The sequence below is a fragment of the Sinohyriopsis cumingii genome, chromosome 1 (assembly GCF_028554795.1).
Source record: "Sinohyriopsis cumingii isolate HCF-2022 chromosome 1, ASM2855479v2, whole genome shotgun sequence".
In the NCBI taxonomy this organism is placed as follows: Eukaryota; Metazoa; Mollusca; class Bivalvia; order Unionida; family Unionidae; genus Sinohyriopsis; species Sinohyriopsis cumingii.
The window spans coordinates 52,971,027-52,987,879 of record NC_142961.1 but is presented as its reverse complement, the minus strand read 5'-3'; the positions used below and the strand labels follow the sequence as shown (position 1 = coordinate 52,987,879).

Genomic DNA, 16,853 nt, shown 5'->3' with positions numbered 1-16,853 from the left:
TTTCCAGTTCTGTTGACCTGATACAGGAAAATGAAAACATTCAAATAGTTCATGACACTCTAGATAGAACAAGCACCGAAGAAGCGGTTTGCCTAGCATTCAGTAAACTGAAACATGACAAAGCTGGGGAAATAAAAGCTTTATCCAGCAATTTCATTATATGACGGACAACATAACTGCACCTGTATTAAAAATATTATTTAATAAACTATTCAAAGTTGGATGTCATCCAGAATGACTAATGAATATTGGTCAGTGGTAATCATTATACTAATTTTGAATAAACGGGATGCAAATGAACATTAGTCTACTGCCTGAATTAAGCAAAGTGTTTACAATGATATTAAATAATAGGATAAATGAATGGGTGGATGAAAACAAATTACTGGGCAAAGAACAAGATGGATATTTAGAGCAGATTATTCTACAGCAGATAATATACATTAAGAAAACATTAAGGGTATGTTCTATGCAGTATTTATAGACTATGAAAAAGCCTTTGATAGGATGATGTAAAAATTATGATGATAAATTTATGAATATTTACTATAAAAGCATTAAAGATTAGAGAAACTGTTTTATCATTGACTCATACTATATAAGACTCTTGATCAATATAAAACTTGCTCCTTGCAGGCTTTCGGGTTCTCTATGAATTAAAGACTATTACTATACTTATGGGAAAAAATGGACATAATACATGAACTTGACCTTTTGCACACATCAGATGTAGCACTTGCATGTTCATTCACCAATTGCTGGTTACCGATTTTGTAAATATTTACAGGCAGTAAATTAAACTATGACATTTAAACATGTAAGAAATGCAACCTTATGTACTAGGCTTTATAAAGTGTATTATCTCCATTTCTTTTCACTCAGTTTGTATTAAAAGAGTGATGTTCTAAAATATGTCTCAATTTGTAAATGACACACAATTAAGATTTGTTTATTTGTTATTGTTAATGATCAGATTTTGTTAAGCTTTCTAATGTTTAAATGCATAAAAACAAAATGGATAAGCTTTTTCATTTTTATTTTAAGCATTTTTGCATTTTCCTGTAATAATGATAAGGAATTTTTTATAAAAAAAATGTTTTGGATTAAGTGCTTATATATGTGTGTGTGTTGACTCATAAGTCATAAAATGAAACTTATAGTATTCTGAATTAAATCCAAAATATTACTAAAGATTATACAAGTCCAAAAGAATAGTGTTCCAAATGATTTCTGTGTCTTGAATGTGCTGATGTACCAATATCCTTGAACATGCTGAAGTGCCAGCAGTCTTGATGTATCACAATGGCATTTGTCCAGAATTCCTTTGAATGAATTCACAATAATCCTCAAAATAATATTTTACTCCAAAGTCTTTGAGGATTCTGTAACTGCAGTGAATAATCCTAACAAATGATCCCTCTTAAGTTATATCAAAACATACACATCTGCAGACTGATGTTAAAACAAGAATATAGGAAATAGGAACGAATTAATAGTTCTCATCTTTGACATTTTGTACATCCCTTTACTGTGACTCTAAATTGCTATAACTCCTACATATCATGTCACAACACAACCCACCTGACTTAATTATCCAATAGGAAGTTATCCCCAACTGTTAAACAGGTTCAGTATAGATCATACAAAACAAATGATCTATTTATAGCTCTTTGAAGTCTTCAGTCATTGGCCAAAATTTAAAAATGCAACATTTATACATAACATTACATATAAAGGAAACCCCAGCCGAGTTATACCTTATAAAAATGTTACTATCAGCTGCCTCACTTGGCACTCAGCATTAAGAGTTTAGTGTTAGGGCTGGCTGGCCTGGTGACAGGATAATGTAACCATGGGGGACATGATGTCACATGTCTGCGGCATAATACCTCGGTGCTAGATGTCACTATAAACTGCCGCACTACAGATATCATAGCGATATGACTGAAAATTGTTAAAGCTACGTTAAAAGCCCAAATCACACACACACACACATATAAGGAAATGCAATAACAAAAATTGTTTTTGAGGCATATTCTGCTTGTAACTTTATTGTATTCTGTACATATCTATTGTTATCTCAAAATTATTGTTCTTTCCGGTGAATATCATATAATGGTTTGACCAATCTGGCCTGTTCCTTTGATCATTTCATCAGAATATTTTGTATGATTTTGTCCACCTGATAAATAGGTATTAAGGTGTGCATGCACTGTGTATGGTATTTGTAGGTAAGATAATTCAACCAGTTTGAAAATGTCTGCCATATGTTATGTTGTCTGTCCTTTCATCTATCTTACAAATTTCATTTCTTCACATTAACTCAAGTTATCCACCTTCAACAATTACCAGACTTTGTGGATGGCTTGCAGCTCAAGATAAGGAAGTACCCTATCAATTATTTACTCAAAATGTAAAAGGTTGAGGTCACTGTCTCCTTAGGTTTGAGTCTGAGGCTCAGCCAATGTAGGTATATGAGTCAGCAGACAGTTGCTTCCCATGGTTCGGTGGTTCTTATCAAGGTTTTCTTGGATTCTTCCTCCAATAGTTATACTGGCCACAATATATAGCCTATCTTGCACTGAGAAATGGCATTAAACCCCAAAAGAACAGTAAGATCATTGTGACTGAAGGGATAAAATGACTTGCACAACTGAGCTCTCCACCATTTACTTTTACCCTGTTGAATTTGGAGTCCACATGTCGACATTACTGTAACTGAAAGAAGAAAATGGTTTCTAATGACAATTTTTGCTATCTACTTGGATAACTATTATCCAAAGGGCAGACATTATTTTTAAGAAAAATCTGAAAGCTGAACATTTAGAAATTTAGATCCATTACAGAATTTTTTAAAAACCTACAAAGTTTGAAATTTTAATTCAGTGTTGCAAATACCTGGAGAAGATGTTATATTATACAGGGTATAGCACTTTTGACAATATTTCTAGCCTTATCAGTAATCATGCTGCAAGCCAGAGAAAAAGTAATTTCTAATGAAAAAACTATTTCCATATTCTCTTTTTTTTGTTTTTGGTTGGGAGGCTTCTTGGAATAAATGTTTATTTCCTGTTGAACTAGCTAAACTACTGAAACTAGTTTATTCTATTTCAGTCAGGCAGTTGTAGTGGACAGGACAATGTGGCTGTCAGGTCAGATTGGTCTGGACCCCAAAACAGGAAACCTTGTACCTGGAGGAACTGTCCCGGAAGCAAACCAGGTACATTTACACCTCTCCATTTATACCTTGTGCACATTAAGTCCAAAAACACAGACTGCACTATAAGCGAGGGTGTGAGTTACCAAGGGATCTAAAAAAATCCCACTAGACATCCAGAAAACAGTGCCAGGGGTGGGGCAAACTAAACTGTTTAATGGCTGAATCCTCGTTTTATAATCGAGTCGAGAACAATTATCCATAAAGCGTTTTTTCTGATGAAGTCGCTCATTATTCTCTATAAATTACATTTGTTTTCAAAACGTCCAACATTTGAAAGATCGATAACATGATTCCAGCTGATTTCAACAACCAAACATGGTACATGAAAACATTTGTGTATTATGTTACGGCTTTTTGTTTTGTTGATTAGTCTGATATCCATAGTGATATATAATAGTATTTTGCAAAACTAGGAGTGTCAAAGCAGGGAACCAGACTAACTGTTGATACACTACCAAACAAGATTCTTTTTTATCAAAAACATGTGAACATTTATTTTGTGAGACAATTGTCAACGTCGAAACTCAGTGTTTGTATTTTTCAATTAGTAAAATATTGATGCCATGATTGCAAGTAATAGTGAAACTTTTTATCATCCTTGAGGATATCTCTACGTGCAAATTCAGGAATTTTCTAAAACTCCTTTTTCCCACAATGGTATCTGTGAAACAAAGCTATTTATTTTATGAAGTACTCATTTTGCTTGGTTGCCTTACTATCTTTAATCGCAATTATGATTGAGTAATTGAGTAATTAAATATTGAATTGAGTAATTGAATATATTAATTTTAGGTAATTTAATAAGATTACCTACACAATAAAATTTATTACAGTGTTCGATTAATCAACTGAAATGAGTTACCTGACTTACGACCAGGGCCGCTGGTTCTTATGTATGTAGGATTTATATGCCTTTTAACTTTTTTAAATTCCACCTCCTAAATCTAAATGTATTTCTTTTATGTGAAACTAACAAACTACATTTTTGTTTTCTCTGAATGAACCATTGGAAGTTGGATGCCTTCATTTCTGAACATTAAGTTCTGCAAGGACATATACATTATAAAACACTTGGCATTGGATTTGGTTCATAAGGGGACTTTGATGATTCACAAAATAACTCTGATAAAACTTACAGCAATTTTTAAAAATGGAGAGGCTAGGCATGTGTTTTAGACAAGGGAATATAGTATCCATATTTCCATGACCATTTTTGTTGTTGTTGGTATTCACAGTGTAAATATTCCTGTAATCATTCTAAATGCTGTTGTTTTGGAGTAGAAAGGCCTCCATGTTTGTTTTGCACTATACAAATTTCCTGTCCATTTTCTCCACCTACTGTGATACAGGGTGCTGTAGGTTGATATAGCTGTTACTCTGTCTTTCTGTCTCTTTTCTGGAGGATAACTTCTCAAATCATTCAGCGTATCTCTTCAAAATATGATACAAATACTGGTCTAGTGATCCTGATGCACCTATTGTGCTATTTAGAATTCTTCATTATTTTTGTTTAGGTTTTTGTCCATTTTTCTGTCCATCTATCCATAATTCTGTTATCAAAACCATTTATATCTCTATGAAACTAATGATGTAGATAGACCTTTTACTATTAAGAAATCTTTTTAGTATTTTTGACATTTTCATCCACTTCACTTTTCATTAGTCTATGGATCCATCCATTATTTACACTTTCATTTTTGGAGCATACCTCCAAAATCATTCAAGATTCATAGACCATTTTAGATATCTCATTTGTTTGGTACACATATTAGACTAATAGTCCAAATTCTTTAGTTTCAATATTTTTATATTTTTTGTAGGTTTATTCATCCATCCAGTAGCATGCTTTCATTTCCAGGAAATGAAACTATATAAGATATTTCGATGAAATTTGGTACATAGTAGCAAATACCTTTTGCCATGCATAATTCTTCAGTTTCAGAATATTTAACATTTTAATGTCAGTAATATCTGACCACTTTGGTGGGCTTGTGGTTAGAGCATCTGCCTCAGATGCAGGAGGTCATGGGTTAGATCCATTACCATTTCATACCAAAAACTTACAAAAATGATACTAACAGCTGCCTTGCTTGGTGCTCAGCGTGAAGAGATTAGCGTTAGGACTGGTCGGCCTGGTGTCAGGATAATGTGACTGGGTGGGATATCATGCTACATGTCTGCAGCATCTTAACCTAGTGCTTTTTTTGCCAAGACCTTCATAGTTCCTTGCTTTAAAGGAAAAGAAAAGCCTGGTTGACTTAATTATTGCATTATAATGTCCTGAAAGCTTAAGTGTTAGTTAATATTTAACATTTATTCTTGGTGAAACATTCACATAAGGTGTCTTATTGCTGAATAAATTATATTAGTAAAGACTTAGTCCACGCTTTATCTGGTGCATTCAAAGTTTTTTGGATATCATTCTTTCAGCATTTTATATTTCAGGAACAATGTCTAATCAAAGTGTAGGTAAGTGTGGCCACAAGAAATCTTGGTAACACACCCCACTTGTCTATCCTGTACTTACTGTTAGAGAGCAGACAATAGTCCACTTTGTAGCCTTAGGTCTGATGAGATGAGGGATCTCGCAGAGAGCTGATAACCTACCAAGTGAGGAATAAGATATCCTCATCTTCATCTGAGTTATCTAGATTCTCTTTCTTAGAGTCCCTCGGGTCTCAGAGAAATTTTACATTGGTCTCCTTGTGAGCCAAGCCCTTTTGTAAGGGTGGAGCAGCACCCTATCAGTCCCAAGGACCCACTGCTTCTGACATAATCAAGTCAATTGAAGAAGGGAGTACTCCGATCCATGTCTATCAGATTGGAGGGTGTTGCTTACTTCAGAACTGAGTCACCTGCATAGTCCTTGCCTGGTGACCAATCACTAGGTGTCAGGCACCAGGTATGGATCTTTCGAGCCCATATGGTATGGAGATAGGTATTGAGCTCTGTCCCCCTTCTCTCCAGACTATCTTTCCATCATGTGAGTGATTGGGAAATGGCAAATAAACAACATATTAGGGCAGGGGATTGGATTGGCATCCCACTTCTCTATTATTCTACATCCCTATGGGATGTGGGGCCTTCCTCCACAGGGAAGTGATCTGGCCTTTCCCTACACACAGCCATGTACTTCTGGACTTGGTCTGCATAGAAGTGAGGTTGTGCCTGTAGGTCATAAACCTACTTAGTCTCAACTAGGTTGGGTCTAAAATGAGGGAGGTGGATAGACCTTCCCCAAAACACACTAGGCAGGTGGAGACTGGCCCTAAACCATCACTTCAAACAGTTTAGTATCTGTGAGTTTCCAGATCAAGTTTCTCCCTCCAAGTCTCTCCCAAAGCAGAGAGACACTGGGTCCTGCAGTCCTGCCTCCCAGGTGAGAGTGTATGTCCTTTCTGTTCTCATTGAAGACAATGAGCCAGACTAAGAGCAGCAAATGTCATACCTTTAGGTCACCTTCCCTTTCTCATCCTTTGGTTGAAAAGGCAGAGGATGAGGAATCCTGGTCATTTGATGAAAGAGTGAATGAGCTTTACTGCTTCTTGCTTAATGATTGTGCCCCAAACCTTCATGTTCTGGTGACTTTCTAATTTCTTGGTCAAACTCTTGACCAGATCTCTTGCTACTTCCTAACTCAGTTATGATCAAGGAGTTTTTTCAAAGGTTTAGCAAGGCCAAGCCTTTACTAGACAACTTAGAGGTTGGTCTGTCGCTCCCTCTATTTTATGACACTTGTTAGCTAAGAAGTCCAGACACAGTAAAATTCCCACTTTGGATGCTGAAGCTGATCAAGTGGGTGTTTTTACAAGGACATGTGTTTGCCTTCCAGTAAAAACACTTGAATCATTAAAACAAAAGGTTAGATCATTAGTGACCATAGCCTCACAAGCTGATCTCTTTTCGGCATCCTTGTTCAGGCTGCTGAAGGAGGAATCTCAGGCACAAATGGCTCTCAGTTGTTTGCTGTTAGTATAGGCAAAATCTTCTAGGCATGAGTTGTCTGTGTCAATGGCCATGTCAGCAGAGCTTTCCACTTCTACAGGGATGTGGCACTGGACTTTTCCAAGGCCTTGCTAGTGCATAGTAAGAAGGTTGCCCCCTCGAGGCTGAGACTTTACAGAAGGCTTATTCCCTCTGTAGCTGCTCAAGATTTGAGAGTCCCTCAACACTGGCCCCTTGCATTAACTACTGACTCTTTGAAACCAACCAGGAAACAGAATCATTCTGACCACTCTCAGGGCCCATCAGCTAATCTCCTTAAAGCTGTGCAGCCTCAGTCAAAGCAACAGACCCATTTCATTGCTTCCCCTCAGCAGTAGGTCTCAAGGGAATGCTGCAGAGGTGCAGGAATGTAGTTCACAGGGCTTTCACCCTTTCCTAAGGACAAGGATCAACAGCCCTAGGAGCTTGCTCTCTCTTCTACAGACCATACCTCTTCCATTGTTTCCCACTGGTGTTAGACTAAACCTCTTTTCACAGGCTTGCTCAGGAATACTGGTTGATGGTTGGGTCCTTTCTATCATATGAGAAGTTCCCAGATTGCCCTCCTCTTAAAAGTTCCTCCATTTCCTGACACCAGTTAAATCTGGCCCAGTTAAAGGAAGAGGTCCATTCCCTTCTTCAGAATGGTGCAGTAGAGAGGGTGTTAAAAGAATAATCTCCAGCATTCCATTGCCAGATTCTCCTGGTTCCCAAGAAAAGGGGGAAAGTCTCATCTAATGAATGCCCTTTCCTTCCTAACAAATTGCTGCTGGAGGAATTATTTGAGATGGAGACCACAACCTAATTCAGGAATACCATAAGACCCTGATGATTGGGCGGTCTCCTTCAATCGTCAGTATCCATACCTTCACATCCCTATCCTTCCTCTACACAAAAAGTACCTTAGGTTTTGTTCGGAAGCTAGGTTGTCCAATTCTGAGCTCTGCTGCATGGCATGGTCTGCACACCCAGAGCTTTTACCAGGATAATTGGAGTAGTTGCAGCCCATAATATTTTGACAGTTGGTTTATCCACAACGGCAATCTCAAGTCCCTCAAACGAGCTCTCTTGCTTTTTTGGTTAATAGTGACCAGGCTTTAATTAGAGCTAAATCCATCTCAAGATTTTGTCTATGTGGAGATGAATTTTCTGGACAGAACAGACAAAACTATGTCTCTGTTAATGATGCCGAGAGAATAAATGAAATTGTCAGTTAGTCTTTTTCTCTCTCTGCTGGGGACTTTGTTCACCTAGGCAGAGTTCACTTTAGCAACATGCAGACCACACAGGGATCCCTAGAATACTCCAATTTCAATGGTATTTTCACCACCATGTAAATTGGTCGGCAAAAGAGGCCCTGCTTCAGACTGGAGTCCCCGTGCACCCTCAGAATCCAACTCTGACATGCCTGCAGACACGTCAGATTCATGGTGGGACACTTCATCTAGAGTTGGAGGGTCTGATACATCAGGGTTTGTGATCTCAGGAAGAATCTGCCTTCCACATCAACAATTTGGAAATGAGGGCAGTGTTTGTAGGTCTTCAGAGGTGCATCCAACAAATAACTGGTCAAGGTCACTGCATGATGGTCTTCTCCAACAGCACATTAGTGGAAGTGTACCCTCAGGAGAAATGGAGGCACATATGTACCTTCTGTCTGAGTGGAGGTTTGGAACCTCCTTCTTTGAACAGCTTCAGAAGGAATATGCCTTCAGGTATAACAGGAAGAATATTTGTGCAGACAGTCTGTCAAGGTAAGGAAAGATCGTTCTCATGGTTTCTCCACCAATCCATGGCAGACTTATTGTTCCATCTTTGACAAACACCATAGGTGGACTTGTTTGCCACCAAGCCAAACACAAATTCCCCTTTTATCTTTCCCCCAGTCTCCAACTACATGACCTGGGCAGTGGATGCCGTCAGCTTGAGGTAGGATCATCTGTTTGCTTACTCCTTCACACCCTTCAGGATGATCCCACAGGTCCTTCACAAAGTCAGGTGTTCCACAGCTCAACTCATGTTGTTTGCCCCTGTAGTTTTGGTGCAGTGATCTTCTTGATCTGCCATTTGACCATCCCACATTCATACCTTAGAGGAGGAACCTTCTGTCACAGCCCAAGGGTTATCTCCTACACAACAGCCCACATATTCTCCACCTCCACCATCTCAGATGATCTTTCTGCAAAGAAACGTTTTTGAGCCAAGTTGCCAAGTGCATCATTCAATTGAGGAGAAGATTAGCCTCTAAGGTATATGATGTCCTGTGAAGAATCTTGTATGGAACATGTCAATTATAGTTGACCCTCTCTGACCGCAGTGGCAGATTTTTTTCTCTTTTTATTAAGTTGTTTATCATACAAAAGTTTTTTGTTTCACATCTTTTTTACAAATGTCACCCCCACACACACTTCCATTTAGAAAATTAAGTCTGCTCTTTTAAAACATAGTAAAAAGATTTAATAAATCTGGTTGTTGTTTGGGAATAGTTTCTGTTTAGAGATTGTTGCATTGTGAGATTTTACTGTTTTTCACAAAAACTTCAAGATGTTTCTCCAATTCATAATGAATTCATCTTTGACTATCAATTATTCATGGCTTTTGCTATTTCCTCCTAGGCTCTGATGAACATAGGTGCTGTACTGGAGGAAGCAGGCATTACATATAACAATGGTATGTATCAAATACAGTATGCTTGACTTCTACCATGCCTCCATTTAGCTGTCATGTTTATACAATGAGATATCACAAAACAATGGTGGATGATTGGTTAACAGCAGCAGATCAAGGCAGCCTTGTAGGCAAAGTGTTTCTTGACCTTACAAAGGCTTTTGACCTTGTAAATCACAAAATCCTGCTGGAAAAGCTCAGCATGTAGACAGTTAACCATGAAACAGGAGTCTCAGTAGAGTTCAAAACTGAAGAGCCAGTTGACCCGTAACACCAAGATCTCAAGAGTCAAAACTGAAATCTCGAGAGTCAATTCTTTTGGACAGTAATGAGCCCATAGCTGTAATTATTTATTATTAGTGGAAACCAATGATTAAGATTTCTTGACTTGTGCTGAATAATGAGAAACACTTGTAATGTTTTTTAAGAAACATACAATCTAATTTTGTAAAAGTATTTCTCTTTCTAACTATGTTTTACTGTGTGTATATTTTGCATATGAAACAGAATGGATTACTTTATATTTTATTATGTTTTCAATGTCTCAGCATATTCTGTTATCAAGGGCGCAAATCACTTTATATGCAAAAATATACCCCTACAACTATGAAGGTCATATATTATTCAGATGTCAAGGATGTACATCACAGATTTGTCAGTTCAATTTTCCACTCGTCCTTAAATTTTCTAACAAATTTCAGAGATTGACTCTGCTTCTCCTTCTCCTCATAGCAGACACTGTATTTCAGTTTCTTTGGAGTCTGCATGTCAGAAAATTCATCACCGGCAGTTGTCTCTGAGACAGAAAACAAAATATATTTCTTTGTGCCATTGTGAATTCAGATGTATGCATTCAGTGTTATGTCCACTTTCCTTGAAACTGGCTTCATGAGTCGCCATATGCTCCAGTTCTGACCATTTGATTATAATTTGATGTCCAAACATACCAGTGCTAATATTTGATATAAAAAAAATCAGTCCATTCATAATTGTTTTCTCTTTTTCTATCATAAACTTCAAACATAATCTCAAAACAGTCCAACCTAAATCAGCTAAGCCTGACTTCAGTGAACTGTTAGCTTTGCCCAGTTCATATACATATTCCATTGGTGTGATATATCAGCTATCAAGGTCTAAACTGTTGTTGAACAGATGTCAATCTGTGTCTCGTACAGTAAATTTCTTATGGAGAGCATAGTCATTGTAGGAAACAAAGCCAGAGGCAAATCAGGGGTAATTAAGATTGATACTGCAGCCCAATCTTGTGCTGGAAAATGCAAGTTGATAAGGTTATTGAAAAAGTTAACTCACTGCTTTATCTGTTATGTTTAGGCTCTTACAAAACGTAACAAGAAAAGAGTGAAGACAACAAGCTTTGTAAAATTTAACAAATAATTTATTTCCCTAGAAAAACAAGGTAAAAATGAGAAAAAGAACTTACAGTTTTATGAATCAATCCAAAGATAATCAAGAATAAACCAAGAATTAAAAAATAGAAGTCCTAGTAATAAAAAGTCCTAATAAAACTGAGTTCGAATCCCAATGAAATACAAAATGGAAGGCGATGACGTATGCTGTAGTCAGCATTGAAGTGATTTGTTAACAGTTCTTTGTTGAATCACAGAAAATAATATTCAAGTGTTTGAATTCTGTGTAAATTTTGATAAATAATTTAAAGAAAAATTGGTCACAACAAAATACCTCTAAATGTCAATGGTTTAGAGCCTGACTGCCCAAATTCTCTATAGAAAAGTTACACACTAATTTAAGATGCAAAATAGATTCCCATATGAGGGTCACATGATCACCCTTCTAGAACAACACAAGCATTTTACATGCCTAACATCATGTACTGCCAGTAAGGTCTTGATTTCACTTTATGAATCTTACTCAAAGAAAGAATTTAAAAAAAATATAACCAATGTTGTTTACTTCAGCTCTTAGTGATTCTGAATCAAGGTCAGGAATTAGGTCAGCATTAGATACAAAGTTTCTATTATTAGTTGTTTATGAAAAACAGTCAGGTCAAATAGAACTGAACTGATTTTCTGGAAAATGTCAAATCCAGTAAATAAAGTTACATTACCATAGCATGTAATGGAATATATAAAAAAAAATCACTAAACACAATAATCGAAGAAGGAGCTGAACTAATGTAAACTTCAAATGTTGTGATGCCAGTATCAAAAACCAAACATTCCTCCTTGATTGTTGAATCATTTAGTTGGTGCTTATTTAATTTCTTAGAAAAAAGCATACTGGATGATCAACACCATTTTCATCTTCTTGAATCAATACTGTTCCAACACCAACATCACTTGCATCAACACACAGTTTAAATGATTGACTGAAATTTAGAGCTGTAAGAACTGGCCTGCTTTTAAGTATGGTTTTTAACTTATCAAAAGCCTCCTGACATTTTTCAGTCCAAAGAAACCTGTTTTTCTTGCTCAGTAAATTTGTCAGGGGTTCAGCCGTTATTGAAAAATTGGAACATAATTTCCAATAGTATTGAGCCATACATAAAAATCACATCAGTTGCTTTTTGCTAACAGGCACCGGGAATTCAGAGATAGCCTTGACCATAGCAATCTATACATTTAACTTGTCCGTGTCCCACGATATTTCCTAGAAATGTTACACTAGCACGGCAGAACTCACTTTTGGATAAATTGTCAAACTTGCATCGTTGAGTCTGTCAAAGAATTTCTGAATTGTCACTAAATGTTCTTTCCAGTTTCATTGTAGATGATGACATCATTGATGTAAGCATCACAATTATCTAGACCAGAGGTGATCATATTCATAAGATGTTGAAAAGTACTTGGCAAACCTTTCATCCCAGACAGCATCACTTTATATATATATAAAGTCCATCTGGAGTCACAAATGTCGAAATTTCCTTTGCTCTTTCCATCAGTGGAATTTGCCAAAATCCTTTCAGAATGTCAAATTTGGTGACATACTTGACATTTCCGATTTTATCAACGAAGTCTTTGATTCTTGGTAATGGAAATCGATGAGTCATGCATCTGATCAAGTGGGACAGACTGAAATAACCTAAAAGGTTGAATTATAATCACTGGCAACTAACTGGTAGTCAGTTTGAAATTATTTTTGTTATATTGTCATGGATGAGAATGGCATTTAAATAAATGTTATTTCTATCTGTAATCTGCATACTGGAAATTCAACAAGTATGTCAACACACATAAATTCGTGGTCACCACTTACTACTAACAAACCTTCTAAGATGGAAAAACCATGAAGTTGATATGTGTATCAATATGTGTATCAATAAATTGTAGGCTGTGTATCGTGAATTGTATTCACAGAGAGCACAGCTGTATTGTTTCACCCCTACAAACAGGTATATTAAGCCAAATACGGTATTATAAGAAATATTTTTGGAATATGGTATATTTTTATGAACTCAAACTACAGATAATTTACTATTCAGGTTGTCAGAGCCCAATGTATAATTAATTCTCTTGTCTGAAATACAGTTAAAGATTTGTTACAATGATTCTTACATTGTTGCAAAGTTTGATACTTTATATTTTTTTTACGTACCTACTTAATCTGCTATCATTGATATAGTATTCTGTATATATTTCCGTAATGCACACCCACACTGGAACTACTTACTTGTCAGTGTCTTTATTGATGTGTACATGTCAGTATTCTGAGATGCAGCAAAAGAAACATTTTCTATAGACTCCCATTTTTCCATTTTTTTTTAAAAAATTCCAATCGTGCTATTAATAGCTAAAGTATTTGGAAAGCATACAAAGTCAGGTCTAAAGTAAATGCAGATTGAAATCATATTTGTGTTGGGAAGCACACAAAGGGAGTACATAATAAACACAAAATTAACATCATTCATGTTTTGTTCTGAGTTGTGAGAAGAAACTTGTTCCATATGGTGCATGAATACATTTTAGTCTGACAACCTAAAGATATCCCTGTGCCATACCAAACTCATTTCTTCTGCTGAATAAGCACTAAGCATTATGTACCATTATCAAATGGTAAATGTTTAGACAGAAACAATACATAGCAGTATATATTCAGCCTAAAAATTTTAATTTTTATTTCTACTCTAGCTTCATGTTAAAAAAAAATATATATTTTCTTTACATTGGGTCAGGTGACATTTTAAGATCATAGAATCTTAACACTTCATATAAACAAAAATGAAATGTTTTCTTTCAGTGGTTAAGGTGACAGTTTTGCTGGCAGATATTAATGACTTTGCAGCTGTCAATGAAGTGTATACAAAATGTAAGTACTGGCAATAACATTTGACCAATAAAATGCTTAAGGACACGAAACTAGGATTGAATTGGGAAACAATTTCAGCATAAACAGGCTAAGAGTAAGAAAATAAAAATTTAATTTGTAGCATCAGAGAAAAAGTGTGAATAGATTTATTTAACAGTGAGTGGTGTATGACTACATCACCTCCTGCTCTGCTTTCCAGGGTTTGTAAAGATGGGAGTGCTGTGTATCATATATAAACCATGCCACGATGAATTTTTCTACTGTCAAAAACAATAATACGGAATCTTATCTTTGCTGAAGCTTTGGGGACACTGGGTGGTCTTAGATACTTATCTTTATAGACCACTGACATCTCACCTCTGTCCACATGGGTTCAAGTCTCTAACTCAACCAACGAGGGAAAAAGCTTGACAGTAGCTTCCTGTGGGTCAGTACATTTCTTTTTGCAGTTTTCCAGGGTTCTTCCTCCACCACATATATTGACTGCGTTGTGTGTTCTATCATGTGCTGAAAAATGGTGTAAAACACATAACAACCAACCAGCAGCTGAAACTTTGATACTAAAGTTTGTACCCAGTTATTACACTTGAACATACCAGCATAAGACAGAGACGGAGATAAGACCATGATGCTCTAACATGATTCATTTAAATCCTGATGTTTAGCAGCCTGATTAAAGTTCACCCTGGTTAAATCAAAATGATTTATGTTCACCCTGCTGTATACAAACATCATGAATGTTCACCCTGCTGAATACCAAAATGATTGAAGTTCTGAATACCAGCATCATGAATGCTCACCCTGCTGATTACCAAAATGATTAATGCTCACCCTACTGAATACCAAAATCATGAATGTTCACCCACTTGAATACCAAAATGATTAATGTTCACCCTACCAGAGGTCTCACTAGGATTTTACAATTAGGAGTCCAAGCCTCCTATTTTGGCAAAAGCAGGAGTTCCCTCCCATAAACATATTGGCATACCTGAAGTGGCTAAATGTCCAGATGAGAAGAACCAGATCTTTGATTTTAATTTTCCAAATTCTTTACACCACTGATATAATAGCTCTTGTTTGTCCATTAGAATCACAGAAGGTTTGTCAGTTCATGGAAAGGCCTTATTCCAAACACTAAGCCAGGCATCACACACTTTTCTTACACTTGGCTACTGTTCCATCTAAACTATCAGTTCTAGCAACTTTAGCACTTTTCTAAATTCCATTACAGTCTTCATCAGTTTGCCCTTTAACCCCCAAATACCTATCCAAGTTTGCAAATGACATTTTGTCTAAGTCTTGACATGACTTGATTTTGAGGTCATATGCACTACTTGTTCAACTACACTAGGAAATGAATGAGATAATGAAAGCTAAAGTTCTTCACTTGATGTACTCTTAAAATGACCACATATACATCTCTGGGTATTTCTGCCTCTGAATTCAGTCATTGTAAATATCAGCACATTTTATCACCACTCAGCAACTGGTCCAACTCTATGAACTTGCTGCCCAGCTATTGCATCATGTTCTTTTGATGTACTCTTATAATGACAACATGTACATCTGAGGGCCTTTCAGCCACTGAATTCTGTCATGGTAAAGATCAGCACAGCTAAAATGATAAATTGATCGCCACATTTCCCAACTCAGCAGTTGGTTGAAGCAGGACTGGCAAGCCATTGAATTTGCCACACAAGCTATTGTGTGCATACTGAGGACTCCTGCATGCATGATTTTCTGTGTCCCAGATCAAACAAATTGCATCCAAATATACATGATTAAGCATTTCTGAGACCTCTGCCTTCTGAATACCAACATAATGAATGTTTACCAAGCTGAATACTAAAATGATTAGTGCTCACCCTGCTGAATACAAACATCATGAATATTCACCTTGGTGAATACCACTCCATTGGCCTAAGTGGTTAGAGCATTCATCTTGGATGTGGGTGATCACAAGTTCAAGTCCCATCTGAGTCATACCAGTAACCTACGAAAATGGTACTAGCAGCTGCTGTGCTTAGCACTCAGCATTAAGAGATTAGTGTTAGGACTGGTCAGCCTGGTGTCAGGATAATGTAACTGGGTGGGGCATGATGCCCCAGTGCTAGATGTCACTATAAACTGCCACACTGCAGACATGATAGCAAAGTGACTGAACAGTTGTTAAAGCTACATTAAAAATCCAGATCACCCCCACCCCCCGCTGAATACCAGATTTATTAATGGTCACCCTGCTGAATACCAGATTTATTAATGGTCATCCTGCTGAATACCAGATTTATTGATGGTCACCCTGCTGAATACCAAAATGATAATGTTTACCCTGCAGAATACAAACATCATGAATGCTCACCTTGATAAATACCAGAATGATTGCCATACTGAATACTAACCAACATATAGAGAATATCTATTTTTATTGAATAGACATACAGAAATATTTACAGGTGAAGTGGAAACATCGTATTGTCACTCGTTTCCACTTCTTGACTGAAATATTTGTATATATATATATATATATATATATATATATATATATATATATATATATATATATATATATATATATATATATATATATATTCCATATACTTAGATTTTCTTTTTATTATAGTTTCTAAAGGCAAAAGCTATCAGTTTGCATGGGTTTTCTCCATCCTTTGCCAGTGTTTTTACATTCAAATATAAATTT

The 16,853-nt window shown here is 36.4% G+C and overlaps 1 protein-coding gene across 1 annotated transcript in view; it reads left to right on the top strand.

Annotated features, from left to right (window-relative positions):
• The window catches only part of LOC149806878 (2-iminobutanoate/2-iminopropanoate deaminase-like), a 34,875-nt gene that overhangs the window by 10,874 nt on the left and 7,148 nt on the right, over nucleotides 1-16,853 (top strand). Inside the window, exons 2-4 of the mRNA XM_089959046.1 lie at nucleotides 3,115-3,220; nucleotides 9,820-9,874; nucleotides 14,087-14,155. Coding sequence (XP_089815172.1) covers nucleotides 3,115-3,220; nucleotides 9,820-9,874; nucleotides 14,087-14,155 — 230 coding nt within the window. The remainder of the gene's footprint in view (nucleotides 1-3,114; nucleotides 3,221-9,819; nucleotides 9,875-14,086; nucleotides 14,156-16,853) is intronic.